The 11,854-nt window shown below is 45.8% G+C and overlaps 2 protein-coding genes across 2 annotated transcripts; both read left to right on the top strand.

Moving 5' to 3' along the window:
- Positions 1 to 65: 65 nt before the first annotated feature.
- On the top strand, positions 66 to 6,695 carry LOC119356873 (probable cyclic nucleotide-gated ion channel 5). The gene is made up of 8 exons (XM_037623866.1): positions 66 to 223; positions 789 to 998; positions 1,741 to 2,314; positions 2,614 to 2,826; positions 3,295 to 3,593; positions 5,322 to 5,433; positions 5,510 to 5,746; positions 5,828 to 6,695. The coding sequence occupies exons 2-8, from the start codon at positions 970 to 972 to the stop codon at positions 6,512 to 6,514; spliced, it is 2,151 nt and encodes a 716-aa protein (XP_037479763.1). The 5' UTR covers positions 66 to 223; positions 789 to 969; the 3' UTR covers positions 6,515 to 6,695.
- Positions 6,696 to 6,989: 294 nt separating this feature from the next.
- On the top strand, positions 6,990 to 9,096 carry LOC119356872 (pentatricopeptide repeat-containing protein At1g80550, mitochondrial-like). Its single transcript, XM_037623865.1, has one exon. It carries the CDS (start codon positions 7,007 to 7,009, stop codon positions 8,315 to 8,317), a length of 1,311 nt encoding a protein of 436 aa, XP_037479762.1. The 5' UTR covers positions 6,990 to 7,006; the 3' UTR covers positions 8,318 to 9,096.
- Positions 9,097 to 11,854: the final 2,758 nt, after the last annotated feature.

The following is an 11,854-nucleotide window of genomic DNA, read 5'->3' as shown; positions in this document are numbered from 1 at the left end:
AGCAGCAGCAACCCAAGCCGCAGCCGCAGCGCAGCGAAGCGAAGCCTCGTTGACCGCTTCGCCTCGTCTTGCCTACCACCCTCCCTCCTCGCCTTCCCCGAACCCGTGCTTCCGCCTTCCGCCTCCCCTTCCCCCAACTCGCCCCGCTCCGCCTCCGCTCCCCTCCAGACCTCGCCGCCGGCCGGCTCCTCCCCCCGGCCTCTCCCCCCCGCGAGGCCCGCAGGTGAGCCGCAGCCGTCTCCTCCTCCCTCGATTCCTCGCTGCTCTTTTTTTCCCTTTCGGCCGCTGCTGCCGCCGCGTAGCGAATTTGATGCTGCCATGGCAGTTCCCTCGATTCGATCGCCGCGTTCCGGGAGCCGCTTGGTGCTGCTCCCTGCCGGCTCGTAGATCTGGATCAGCCCAGCCAGCGCGGGAGGGACGAAGGCCGGTGGACGGATTCAGTCAGACAGCACGGGGGCACCACTTCCGTTCCTCTGCCAGCATAGTACCCTATCGGGAAATGGAGGCGTGGTCTCCGCTGGCGCGGCGCCTAATTCGGGCGGAGGCCGCAGAGTTTCAGCGCTCAGCCTCTTTTTTTGCTTGCTAATAATAGTAGGCCGCTCCACTTTACTTACTGTATCAGGATTCTACCATACCCGTTCCTTAAATGTATCAGGCTTCCCAATTTGAGTGCCCCAGTTCCTTTTCTGTGTGCCACTACCGCATTTGTGCTACATCTATATGTATATGATGAGGCTTACCTTGCAACTTCCTTTTTGTACTTACGCTTGTTTTTTGTGTTCATTCAGTGTGATTGATCAAACAGATCAGAGCATTTTGTGCAAGGACGGACTGTGGACGGCTTTTGACAACATCAGCTAAAGGGTCGGCTGATTGATGGCAGTTATTGGAGCTGTGGAGGGTCTCTCGCCAGCTTTGCTCTTCCTTTGACATAGCCGTATGTTTGATTGTGGTTAGAAAGCTCAATACATGGACAGACACAGAGAGGACTTTAAGAGGTTGGTCATTTTTGCTTAAAAGGGCACTCCTGCTATGCGCTTCCATAACTAGTATTAAAGGTCATTTACTTTGAAGTGACAATGTTTTCCTTTTTCCTCTTTCACATGTCATGACTGTCAATTCTTAAGCCTGAACATTTGTAGTACTCAACACCTTCCTGTCACGAATTTCTCTCTGGACACCTTCCTGTAGCTTTGGTTCTCTCCTGTATATAGTGGTATTCCTGTTGCCGAAACATACACTTTTGCTGTATAGTCCATGTCCACAACAAATATTCATGAGTTCTTCCTATGGTACCCCCTCGTCCGATACCTGGCATCTTTCTCACTGTCTTTCTTAGCTTCAATAGGTCTTTTTTTTTACCTTCTGGTTTTACCTGTAAGAGTTATGTCATGTTAATTTTTGGAAGAAATCGATAAAGCCAGTCATTCGTTTTACATTTTTCCGTCATGTTGAACAGATAAACTGGGTTTTACTTTTACCCATTTTGCTGTAAGAGTTGCATCATGTTTATTCCTAGAATAAACAGAGAAGCAGCCAGTATTTGTTTTTACATTTTCCTTAATGCTGGAGTGATGATGTAGAAAATATAAGGGAGAAATCTCAATCATAGCACTCTATCAGACGCATTATATGATTTAACTTATCACTGTGCACTGTACGTACACATATTTATGTTACTTTTGTTTAACCGTGGGCTCTTTTGAATTTGTTTTAATTATATATCAATACTCTATGCAGGCTGGATGAGTTTAGCCCTAGATCATCTGTACAATCTGAAATTGGTGGGAGGAGCAGCCTGAGGTTCAGCATGCCTGGGTTCGGTTATGATTCGTTTAATCCACTAAGATCATTCATGTCAGGGCTGAGAAAGAGTTCTGGAAGACTGAAATCACTTAGGCACCCCAATCCATCTGGTGCTCCTAAGACAGCTTTTGCGGAAGATCTTAAATCTTTTAAGAAGAATATATTTGATCCCCAGCAAAAGTTCCTGCTGCGAATGAATAGATTTTTCTTCCTGTCATGTATTTTCGCTGTTGCAGTTGATCCACTCTTCTTCTTCCTACCCATCATCGACAACTCAAATTGCATCGGTATAGATAAGAAATTGGCAGTGACATCAACAGTAGTACGGACTATTATTGACTCTGTCTATCTTATCCGTGTGTTTCTTCAATTCCGCACCGCTTATGTTGCTCCATCTTCTCGAGTGTTTGGAAGTGGCGAGCTTGTGATTGATCCAACGCTAATTGCGATGCGTTACATTAAGAGTTACTTTCTAATGGACTTCTTTGCACTGTTACCACTTCCACAGGTACTTCTCTGCATTCATGCTCTTCAATAGTATGAAGGTTATTTTACTGTCACTTGGTCTATCTGAAACAATAAGCCTTTTCTTTTACATGAAAATGATAAACCTTTTAAGTGCTTTTACACTTTAGCGTTAGATATTTTTATTTGTCATTTCAATAGCCCGGCTCTATGCACAGTTTTGCTGCATTAAATTTGTCCCATTAATTTGATATTCGTATTCGACTATCCTGAACTATGATTACTGCATACTTCAAGACAATTTTCATATTTTCCTTGAATGATCTCGTTGGTTATCGACAGATTGTTGTTTGGAGATATCTCCACAGTTCTGATGGTCCAGATGTGCTGGCTACAAAAGATGCACTGGTTTGGGTTGTCCTGTGCCAATACATTCCAAGGTTGCTAAGGATATTCCCTGTGACCAAAGATTTGAAAAGGACAGCTGGTGTTTTTATTGAGACTGCATGGGCTGGTGCTGGTTACTATCTTCTCTGGTTTATGCTTGCTGGCCATGTAAGTGATTGCTATGCTATGTATTGTTTATCCATGCCATGTGCATCTTCATCTAGAGAGCATTATCACACAATTATCTGTGCGTTTTTACACTATGATTAGTGCCTCGAGTAGAAACATTGTTGATACACTGAGGTTCCTTGCATACCTGGTAGCTTTTCAAAATTTACCATCTTTGCTATCTGAACTCTTCAGTTATCCCGTCAGATATGATAGTTTAAAGATTTCGTAGCACTTGGAGATTGTGCATAATACTCTACATTGTAGGCATTGCTAATATGTCAACTAATTGACTACAGTTATGGTTAGATGATTTTTGTTAGTTAACTTTTGATGGTATCCTTTTCTCCTCACATATAGTTATTGTCTTACGTCATGTTAAGCATAATTCTCTGAACATAGTTTGTCGTAGGTGCTCATGTTTTCCTTGATTAACCCTGTAATTTTTCTATACGCTGTTTGTTGCAGAATGTTGGTACTCTGTGGTACTTCTTATCCATAGAGCGCAAAGATAGTTGCTGGCTTGTCAACTGTCATGCCACAGATGGTTGTGAACCCAGCTACTTGTATTGTAGTGAGAATCATGCTAGCAGTGACAAGTACAAAAATTGGAGTACGAGTACCCCAATATTTAATCAGTGCAATGGCACTAATGATTCTTTCAATTTTGGTATCTATCAGCAAGCATTGGTGTCTGGAATACTTGGTCCAGGAAATTTTGTCTCTAAAAGTTGTTATTGCTTCTGGTGGGGATTACAAAATTTAAGGTAATAGAAAAAAACAATACTCCGTACATCTGTTCATTATTCTATAGGAAGTCTTTCATTGTGCACAAGAAAATATATTTGAAAAACTCTGATTTAAACAGTTCCCACAAAATGAGTCATTTTTTACCGGAACGGAATTTCTCTCGTGGCAGGAGTGTGTAAAGTCCATTTCACTCCCTGTCTCGCAAAATAAATTTTGTTAGATACCTGGATCTGCATGATGACCACTCCAGACAAACTGGACTATTGGAGCTTGGAAGCAACAAATGGAGTGGATCTTAGAGACCCGTAAAGGAACTGCCTACTTTCCTAACTTTGTATGCTGTGGCATACATATAACTTGCAGAGATTATTTTTGTATGATTTGAAATAGCATGCCAGTTAATATTGGTTATACTAATGGTCTGAAAAGCCAACGTGTGCCATATTGCTAGTGAGAATATAAGATATTGTATATGATGTGTTATCCTGTTAGTATAACCTGGACTTACTGGTGTTAGATTAGATTTTGTTTGGAAATAGCAATATTATAACATAACTTACCAATTCAAATATGATTGCCGTGGCGTCAAAAAGTTGCACCCAACTTTCTAGCTATTTAGGGTTTGTTTGGTTTGAGACTAAGTTTGCCAAAGGTTGCCACACCTAAGGTTAGGCAAGTTTGACCAACTTAGGTGGGTGTTTGGTTCAAGCCACACTAGGGCCCTACATTACATACTCACAAAAAGTGTGGCATGATTCCCTTAGGATTGCCAACTTGTGGCTCTCATTTTATTGAACTAACCTTAGGCAAGCTTGGCAGAAAGTGTATGGCAAAGTGTGGCAATGCAAGGCATAGAACCAAACAGCCCCTTAAACTGGCCTTCTTTCCAGCTGTACACTTTTTGATTATCGGGGTTTACAGAGAACTAAAGGGAACTGGCCGCTGCAGGTTCTGGGTTTCCTGTTGTGCTAGCTGCCTAGCTCAATACACTTGAAAATAGGGTGGTTGTATTTCATATGCTGCCTTTAACAGAATGCATATACTGCTCTTTCCGTTTCTAAATATAAGCCCTTTTAGATATTTCAATCACTACGGAATACATAGGGATGTATATAGACATATTTTATAGTGTAGATTCACTCATTTTACTCCGTATGTAGTCCGTATTGGAATCTCTAAAAAGGCTTATATTTAGGAATGGAGGGAGTACTAGTCATCCAAGATGGAGAGAACACAAGATCTTAAGTTCCTTGCAGCAAAAATGGCATACCAGGAAAGAGGCAAAAACCAGCCTGTTCACATTTTTCTGGCTTAGGTCATGAAATCTAGCAAAAGCTATTTTCTGAACCCTGACCTGGGTCCTTCTGCTTGGGGTGTCAACTTTGCATTCTAATTGTTGCAGGTTTATATGAGCAGCTATCATTGTTTGGATACTTCTTCCGATTTCAGATATAGTGTCCTAGAGACTGTATTGGTCAAACATTTTTGAAGACTAATGGACCTTCAGTGTATAGAATTTTTGTATTGGCAGCATGGAATTCGTTTTACTAGATCTTTTGTGAGTTTCAAAAATAGATTATTTTTTGCGACCTTAAAAAATATTATGATAAAAAATAGCAGCTAACGTGGTAATTGTTTGTCTTCACAATGACTATTTTTTGTGACTAGAGCGTACATTATTTTTCCATATCTTATATTTGTGGTTCATTGTGCTTGATATGTTTAACTTCCTTTACATTTAACAGTACCCTTGGCCAAGGGTTTGTAACAAGTACATATCCCTGGGAGGTGTTATTCTCCATTGCAATATGCATCCTTGGACTGATTCTCTTTGCGCTCCTCATCGGTAACATGCAGGTAGAATGATAATGCATCGCAAACTATCTTTTCACCCTGTTTTGCCGGATTCTAAGTTGTAACATTGTCTTTTTAGACCTACCTTCAATCAGTTGCTATACGCCTTGAAGAGATGAGAGTTAAGAAGCGTGATGCTGAGCAGTGGATGCATCACCGATCGCTGCCGCCGGATATCAGAGAACGAGTAAGGCGGTATGAACGGTATAGGTGGTTGGAGACCAGAGGAGTAGATGAAGAAAATTTGGTTCAAACCCTTCCAAAAGACCTTAGGAGGGACATCAAACGCCATCTCTGTTTGGGTTTAGTGAAAAGGGTAGGATATATATTTGGTCAGGTATCTTTGAAATTCTTGTAGCGAACTACACTGATTTCCTCCTGTTTTGCTGCCGAATAGGTACCTTTGTTTGAGAATATGGATGAAAGACTACTAGATGCAATATGCGAGCGATTAAGACCTGCACTCTACACTGAACATGAATACATTTTGAGGGAAGGTGATCCAGTGGATGAGATGCAATTTATTCTCCATGGTTCCTTGGAGAGTATGACTACTGATGGAGGCCGAAGTGGATTCTTCAACAAGGTCCAGCTAAAGGAGGGTTCTTTCTGTGGCGACGAGCTGCTCACTTGGGCATTGGATCCCAAGTCTGGTGCTAACTTCCCGGTTTCGTCCAGGACAGTAAAGGCTCTTAGCGAGGTCGAGGCATTCTCCCTGCGTGCCGACGAGCTGAAATTTGTGGCCAGTCAGTTCAGGAGGCTGCACAGCAGGCAAGTTCAGCACACATTCCGGTTTTACTCGCAGCAGTGGAGGACATGGGGAGCCTGCTTCATCCAGGCGGCCTGGCGCCGCTACTACAAGCGGAAAATGGCCGAGCAGCGCCGGAGGGAAGAGGAGGCTGCGAACCGGCAGAGCAGCAGCAGCGGCCCGAGCCTGGGAGCGACCATCTACGCGTCCCGGTTCGCGGCCAACGCTCTCCGGGGAGTCCACCGGCTTCGGAGCAAGGCTGCTGCTCTCCCCATTGTGAGAGTGCCGAAGCCCTCCGAGCCAGATTTTGGCGTCGACGTCGACGACGCGGACTAACAAAAACAGACCATACTGGGAATTACCTGTGCTAATTAATTAAGCTGATACTTCAGGCATGTAGATTGTGTACAAAATTCAAAAGACAGCAGCCGCACACAACATTGTGATGATGATTGTAAAAGTTTTACTGCTCCAAGGAGTATAGAAGATGCAAATGTATAATGTTTCAGTTTTGCTACTTGCTGGTTGCCTGAAAATTTTGATGCCTCTGCCACCTAGAGTTGCACATCACTGAGCCCAAAAATCGCTGTGCCGAAAATCTGCAAGACTGTGACGACATCAAAATAGATGATTTTTTTTTTGATAAAAGAGAGCTTCTCTCTCCGATTTCCATTAACAGAAATTTGTTGAAATTCTGGAAATATGATTTGAATTTAATCAGTTGACTCAGATTTTGGCTGAGATTTGAAGAAGTTTCAGGTCAGGTCAAGGGGGGAAAGAGGTTTCAGGATTCAGGGTCGGTCCACTCGCACCACACTCGATTGCGGGATGCTCTCCCTGGTGCGCCGCCGGCTCCTCGCCGCCCGCTTCTCCACGCTGCCGGAGGCCGCGCCGCCCGCCCCTCTCGACGCGGCCGCGGTGCAGGAGACGCTCACGCTCTACACCAACGACTGGCGCCGCGCGCTCGACTTCTTCCACTGGTCCGCCTCCCCGGGCGGCGGCAACCTGCCGCCGACCCCGTCGACCCTCTCCCGCGCCGTCGACATCCTCGGCAAGCACTTCGAGTTCCCGCAGGCCACCGCCCTGCTCCTCGCCCACCACGACCCCTCGGACCCCGCCTTCCTCCGCCCCGCCCTCCGCGCGCTCCTCAACCGCCTCGCCGCCGCCAACCTCGTCGACGACGCCGTGCGGGCCTTCGAGTCCACCGCCGCCTCCGTCGGCCTGCGGGACGAGGCCTCCTTCCACCTCCTCGTCGACGCGCTCTGCGACCACCGCCGCGTCGACGAGGCCCACCACCTCTGCCTCGGCCGGGCGGCCCCGCCGCCCTTCCCGCCGGGGACCAAGACCCACAACCTGCTCCTCCGCGGCTGGGCCAAGGCGCGCGCCTGGGCGCGCCTCCGCCAGCACTGGCTTGACATGGACGCCCGCGGCGTCGCCAAGGACCTCCACTCCTACTCCATCTACATGGACGCCCTCGCCAAGTCAGGGAAGCCCTGGAAGGCCGTCAAGCTGTTCAAGGAGATGAAGCAGAAGCGTCTCCCGGTGGACATCGTCGCGTACAACACTGCGATCCACGCCGTCGGGCTCGCAGAGGGCGTCGATTTCGCCGTTCGGATGTACAGGCAGATGATTGATGGTGGTTGCAGGCCGAACACCGCCACTTTCAACACGATCGTCAAGCTGTTGTGCAAGGAAGGGAGGTTCAAGGAAGGCTATGCGTTTGTGCAGCAGATGCACAAGGCCGGGTGCGAGCCCAATGAGCTCACCTACCATTGCTTCTTCCAGTACCTGAGCCGCCCGCAGGAGGTCCTTGCGCTGTTTGAGAAAATGCTCCAGAGGGGCTGCCGGCCGAGGATGGACACATATGTCATGCTCATAAAGAGGTTTGGGCGCTGGGGTTTCCTTCGCCCTGTGTTCTTTGTGTGGAAGACAATGGAAGAGCAAGGGCTCACCCCGGATGCATTTGCATACAACACACTCATTGATGCATTGCTGGAAAAGGGTATGGTGGATTTGGCTAGGAAATACGACGAGGAGATGCTCGCGAAGGGCCTCTCGCCCAAGCCAAGGAAAGAGCTAGGTACTCAATTGCCAGGAGCAGATTCTGACTGTGATAATGCATTAAGTGGTGTGATCTGAATTGTGGCAGCCAGACAGAAAAACTGATACTAACATGTTCATCTACCCACTGGTTGTCATTGGATCAGAAGGTGATTGAAACAATGATGATGCTCTGCGTTGTTGGGGATCTAATGTTAGTTTGTGCCTTTGGCACTGGAGGAAAATAGAATGGGTAGTGTTGAATTTTCTGCCAACTTTCATGCAGTTATTCCCCGAAACAACATGTGAAAGTGAAGGGATGTTTTGCACGCAATGCACTTGCTGATGTGTTGCTCAAAACCCTATTGGGCTGTTGGCCGAGTTGATGATGGACCTGAGTGCTGAGTTAGGCTGTTAGCCTGCTTCTACACTGAATGATGTATTTCTGAGAGCTGGGCAGGAAGATTAATAATACAGGTTTAGATGACCCTTTACTCCATGGTTTTACCATATGGTCATTCCGACTACCTAAAGCATTGATGCCTTTAAAGGCAAACAACCTTGTCTTGAATGGACATTCAGTTATAGTTCTACAGTGAAATGAAACCAGTTATAGTGGTCTTTCTCATATTTTCACTGGGCTGTTCTCTGAGGAAACCATGGAAGCATGGGCAGGAAATCTAATGTCACGGCCAAATCTTAAATAGCAGCATACCATACCCGGAAGGTTCATGAGCTGTTTATACAAATTACAGGTAAATGTACTCGGCAGTTCTGCTATTGCAATGAAGTTTCCATTCCTTTGAATTTTGATTCTAGTACCATGCTATGCTTGTATTACTGTTGCATTACAGACAAAGTGTCCAGTTCCTAATTCATTCAATATCCTTTCTATTAGTCCTTGATGTGGCAATGTTTTCAAATTGACTTCTCACCCAGCTTGATACGAAATGAAATGGTCATGTATATAGCTTCTTAAACATCCTTTCTCTGGTGCAGGTTGTACTTTTATCTAATATTCTAGTACCTATCATCTTTAGGCATATAACCTTAAGCATAATTAAAATTATTGTGAGACCAAGCTGGGGAAAATCCGTTCCTCTCTTAATTTTAACTTGTAATAGAAATCATCTTAAACCTTTCTGGAGTTTACTTTCAGGTCTCAATAGACTGTAAGCTAACCATTAGGTTTGACGAATGGATGGTATAATGGACGGCTTGAGAGGGGTGTGTTCCCTGCAAGTACATCTCAATCCAGGGCATCAATTGCTTCTCCATATTATATCTCTGATATCCATTGGGCTTGAAATGCATTATCTCATTCCTCTGAATTTACTGGTATAGGGGCAGATGTTTGAAACCCTGCGTTGTACCCATATCTCAGGGTCACTGGTTTCTATATATATTTCTGATATAGGCTTTGGCCAACAATACACCTTGTTGAACTTGCTTGCCTAGAACTAGGACAAATCAGCTAGGTAACAAAAGGTGTCCAGATTATTAAGCTGCAAACGCTTTCTCAGGTATTTGAAAATTTATGCTTACTCTAAAACAATCCCCAAACTGTTGGAATCGGTGATAATCTGTTGTAAATTCTACCAGGTGTAACTGTCCCAACCTGAGGGGAGCTTGCCTGAAACTAGTTAGATGAAGCTAGTCCTTAGGGGGTCCACATAGCAGTGGTTGGCTGTTGGGAATTTCCTCAGTGTGGGCAAGGGACGACTGTTGTATAAAAATACAGATTAATTCTTTGGCTAGCAAACAGCAGAATAGCCGAACACCGAATACTAGATGTTCTTCCTCAACATGATGAAAATGCATTGCCAAGTTGTCAACTAAATTTCACAAGAGTCCTTATTGATCCATAGATCAGCATGTGCTCGAACATGTTTGCAGTTTGTGACCATCATGTTTATCTAGGGAGACGGTGGAATTTGAGTATTTGAACATGTTTGCAGTTTGTGACCATCATGTTTATCTAGGGAGACGGTGGAATTTGAGTATTTGACACTGGTGTCAGAGCTTGCTACTCCCAGTTAAATTTTGTATGGAACCACAGATATGAGTGATTCAGCCAGGATTGTCCATGTAACCTCAGTGTAAGTTCAAAATGTCACATGGATTGCACAAGCACCACTGACTTGTTTGGGACGATGTGGATCTTGTAGATTATGAAGATACCTTGAACTAATTTTTTATCTTTAGCTGTAGCATTTCACCCAAAGCATTGATTTGTAATTGACTGCGTTAAAATGGCTCAAGCTCGTGCAAGAAAGAACTTGTCAATCGTTTTGACTAATTATGGGTTGTACATGCTGTTGGCCTCAGCCCTCAGGGTCAATTAAACTGTTGCCCAGTAATTTATCACCTTGATTAGAGTTTTGGATGGCCTGATAGATGTTTGCGAGGTTATCGACCCGTTTTTCTTATGAACTCGATCCATTCTCTTATGAATTGCTAGAGCACTTGTCCCTTTACGTTTTCAGAAGAAGAAAAAACTAGACTTATTTAAACCTCGGAAAACCTGTGACTGGAGTTTGGTATCACCTGCACGGCTGCAACATTTTTCTCAGTGCGGGTTACGATTTCTCTTGTGTTTTTATACTTGTGTATATAACAGAAATACATGTTTCCTATCTTATGTGGCAATTCCCTGTGTCGGAGTTGGGTCAGTGAGTCAGTGAAGTTGCACTTGTAAACGGAGGGATCAGTGATGATTCTCAAGTAATAAGAAGCTGCAGCCTTCGTGGGAAGATAATATATGCATGTTTTCCACCTACCTGTTCAAAACTGTGAGCGGACCCTTGCATGGCCTGTCTATAGCTCTTGTTTGTTTACACGTCTACTCTCAAACTGTGATGCATGTACGGCTGCACCTACCTTACAATGTGAACCTGAGACAATGATAATCCACATGATGATCAACGGCAGACAACGATCCATAAGAATTAAAGCATGATCAGGCGGGGCCGTGACAGTTAGTAAGCGTCGTTGATCTCGGTAGACAGTCTGCTCACCTGTAGTCCATGCACCGTCCCGTATGTTCCACTTATCCATCCATACAGCTACAGGAGAGGCTGGTGGTGGTAGCCGACTGCCGACTGCCGACAGCCTCACCTGCATGGCCATTCCTGCCGTCTCCCACGTCCCCCCGTACGCTACATTGTTACACGCCGTGTACGCGCCTGTCTGCAGACACGTACACACCGGCCGGCAGCAACACACTGCTGCCTGCTGGTTTCTTTTGTCTCCGTTGGCCGGCCTGGTACAGCGACATTGCCGTGAGACGGGACGGGACAGATATCTACGGACGACGTGCATGCATGTACGCACCGATGTAAACGTTGCTGCTACTGCATACTGACATACTGTACGCGACAGTTAGCAATAGCACCGGTGGGTGATGGGCACGGCCGGTCTGACCGCGTCGTGCAGGCGGTTGGTGTGACTGCAAGGAAAAACCAGATCGACCAGACCCCAGCTGCATGCACGTACGGTACGTCAGGCCAGGGCGCAGGCGGCCGCGGGGCGTGCGTACGTGCGTGATTGCGGCGTCTGGAGCCGTACGTGCCGTGCCGTCCGCCTCGGCCCATCGCTCCAGCTGGGACGTCCGTGGTGGAGTCGATCGGGGACCGT

The sequence above is a fragment of the Triticum dicoccoides genome, chromosome 2A (genome assembly GCF_002162155.2).
Source record: "Triticum dicoccoides isolate Atlit2015 ecotype Zavitan chromosome 2A, WEW_v2.0, whole genome shotgun sequence".
Classification (NCBI taxonomy): Eukaryota; Viridiplantae; Streptophyta; class Magnoliopsida; order Poales; family Poaceae; genus Triticum; species Triticum dicoccoides.
The sequence above is the reverse complement of the archived record's forward strand: the minus strand, read 5'-3'. Positions and strand labels throughout refer to the sequence as shown.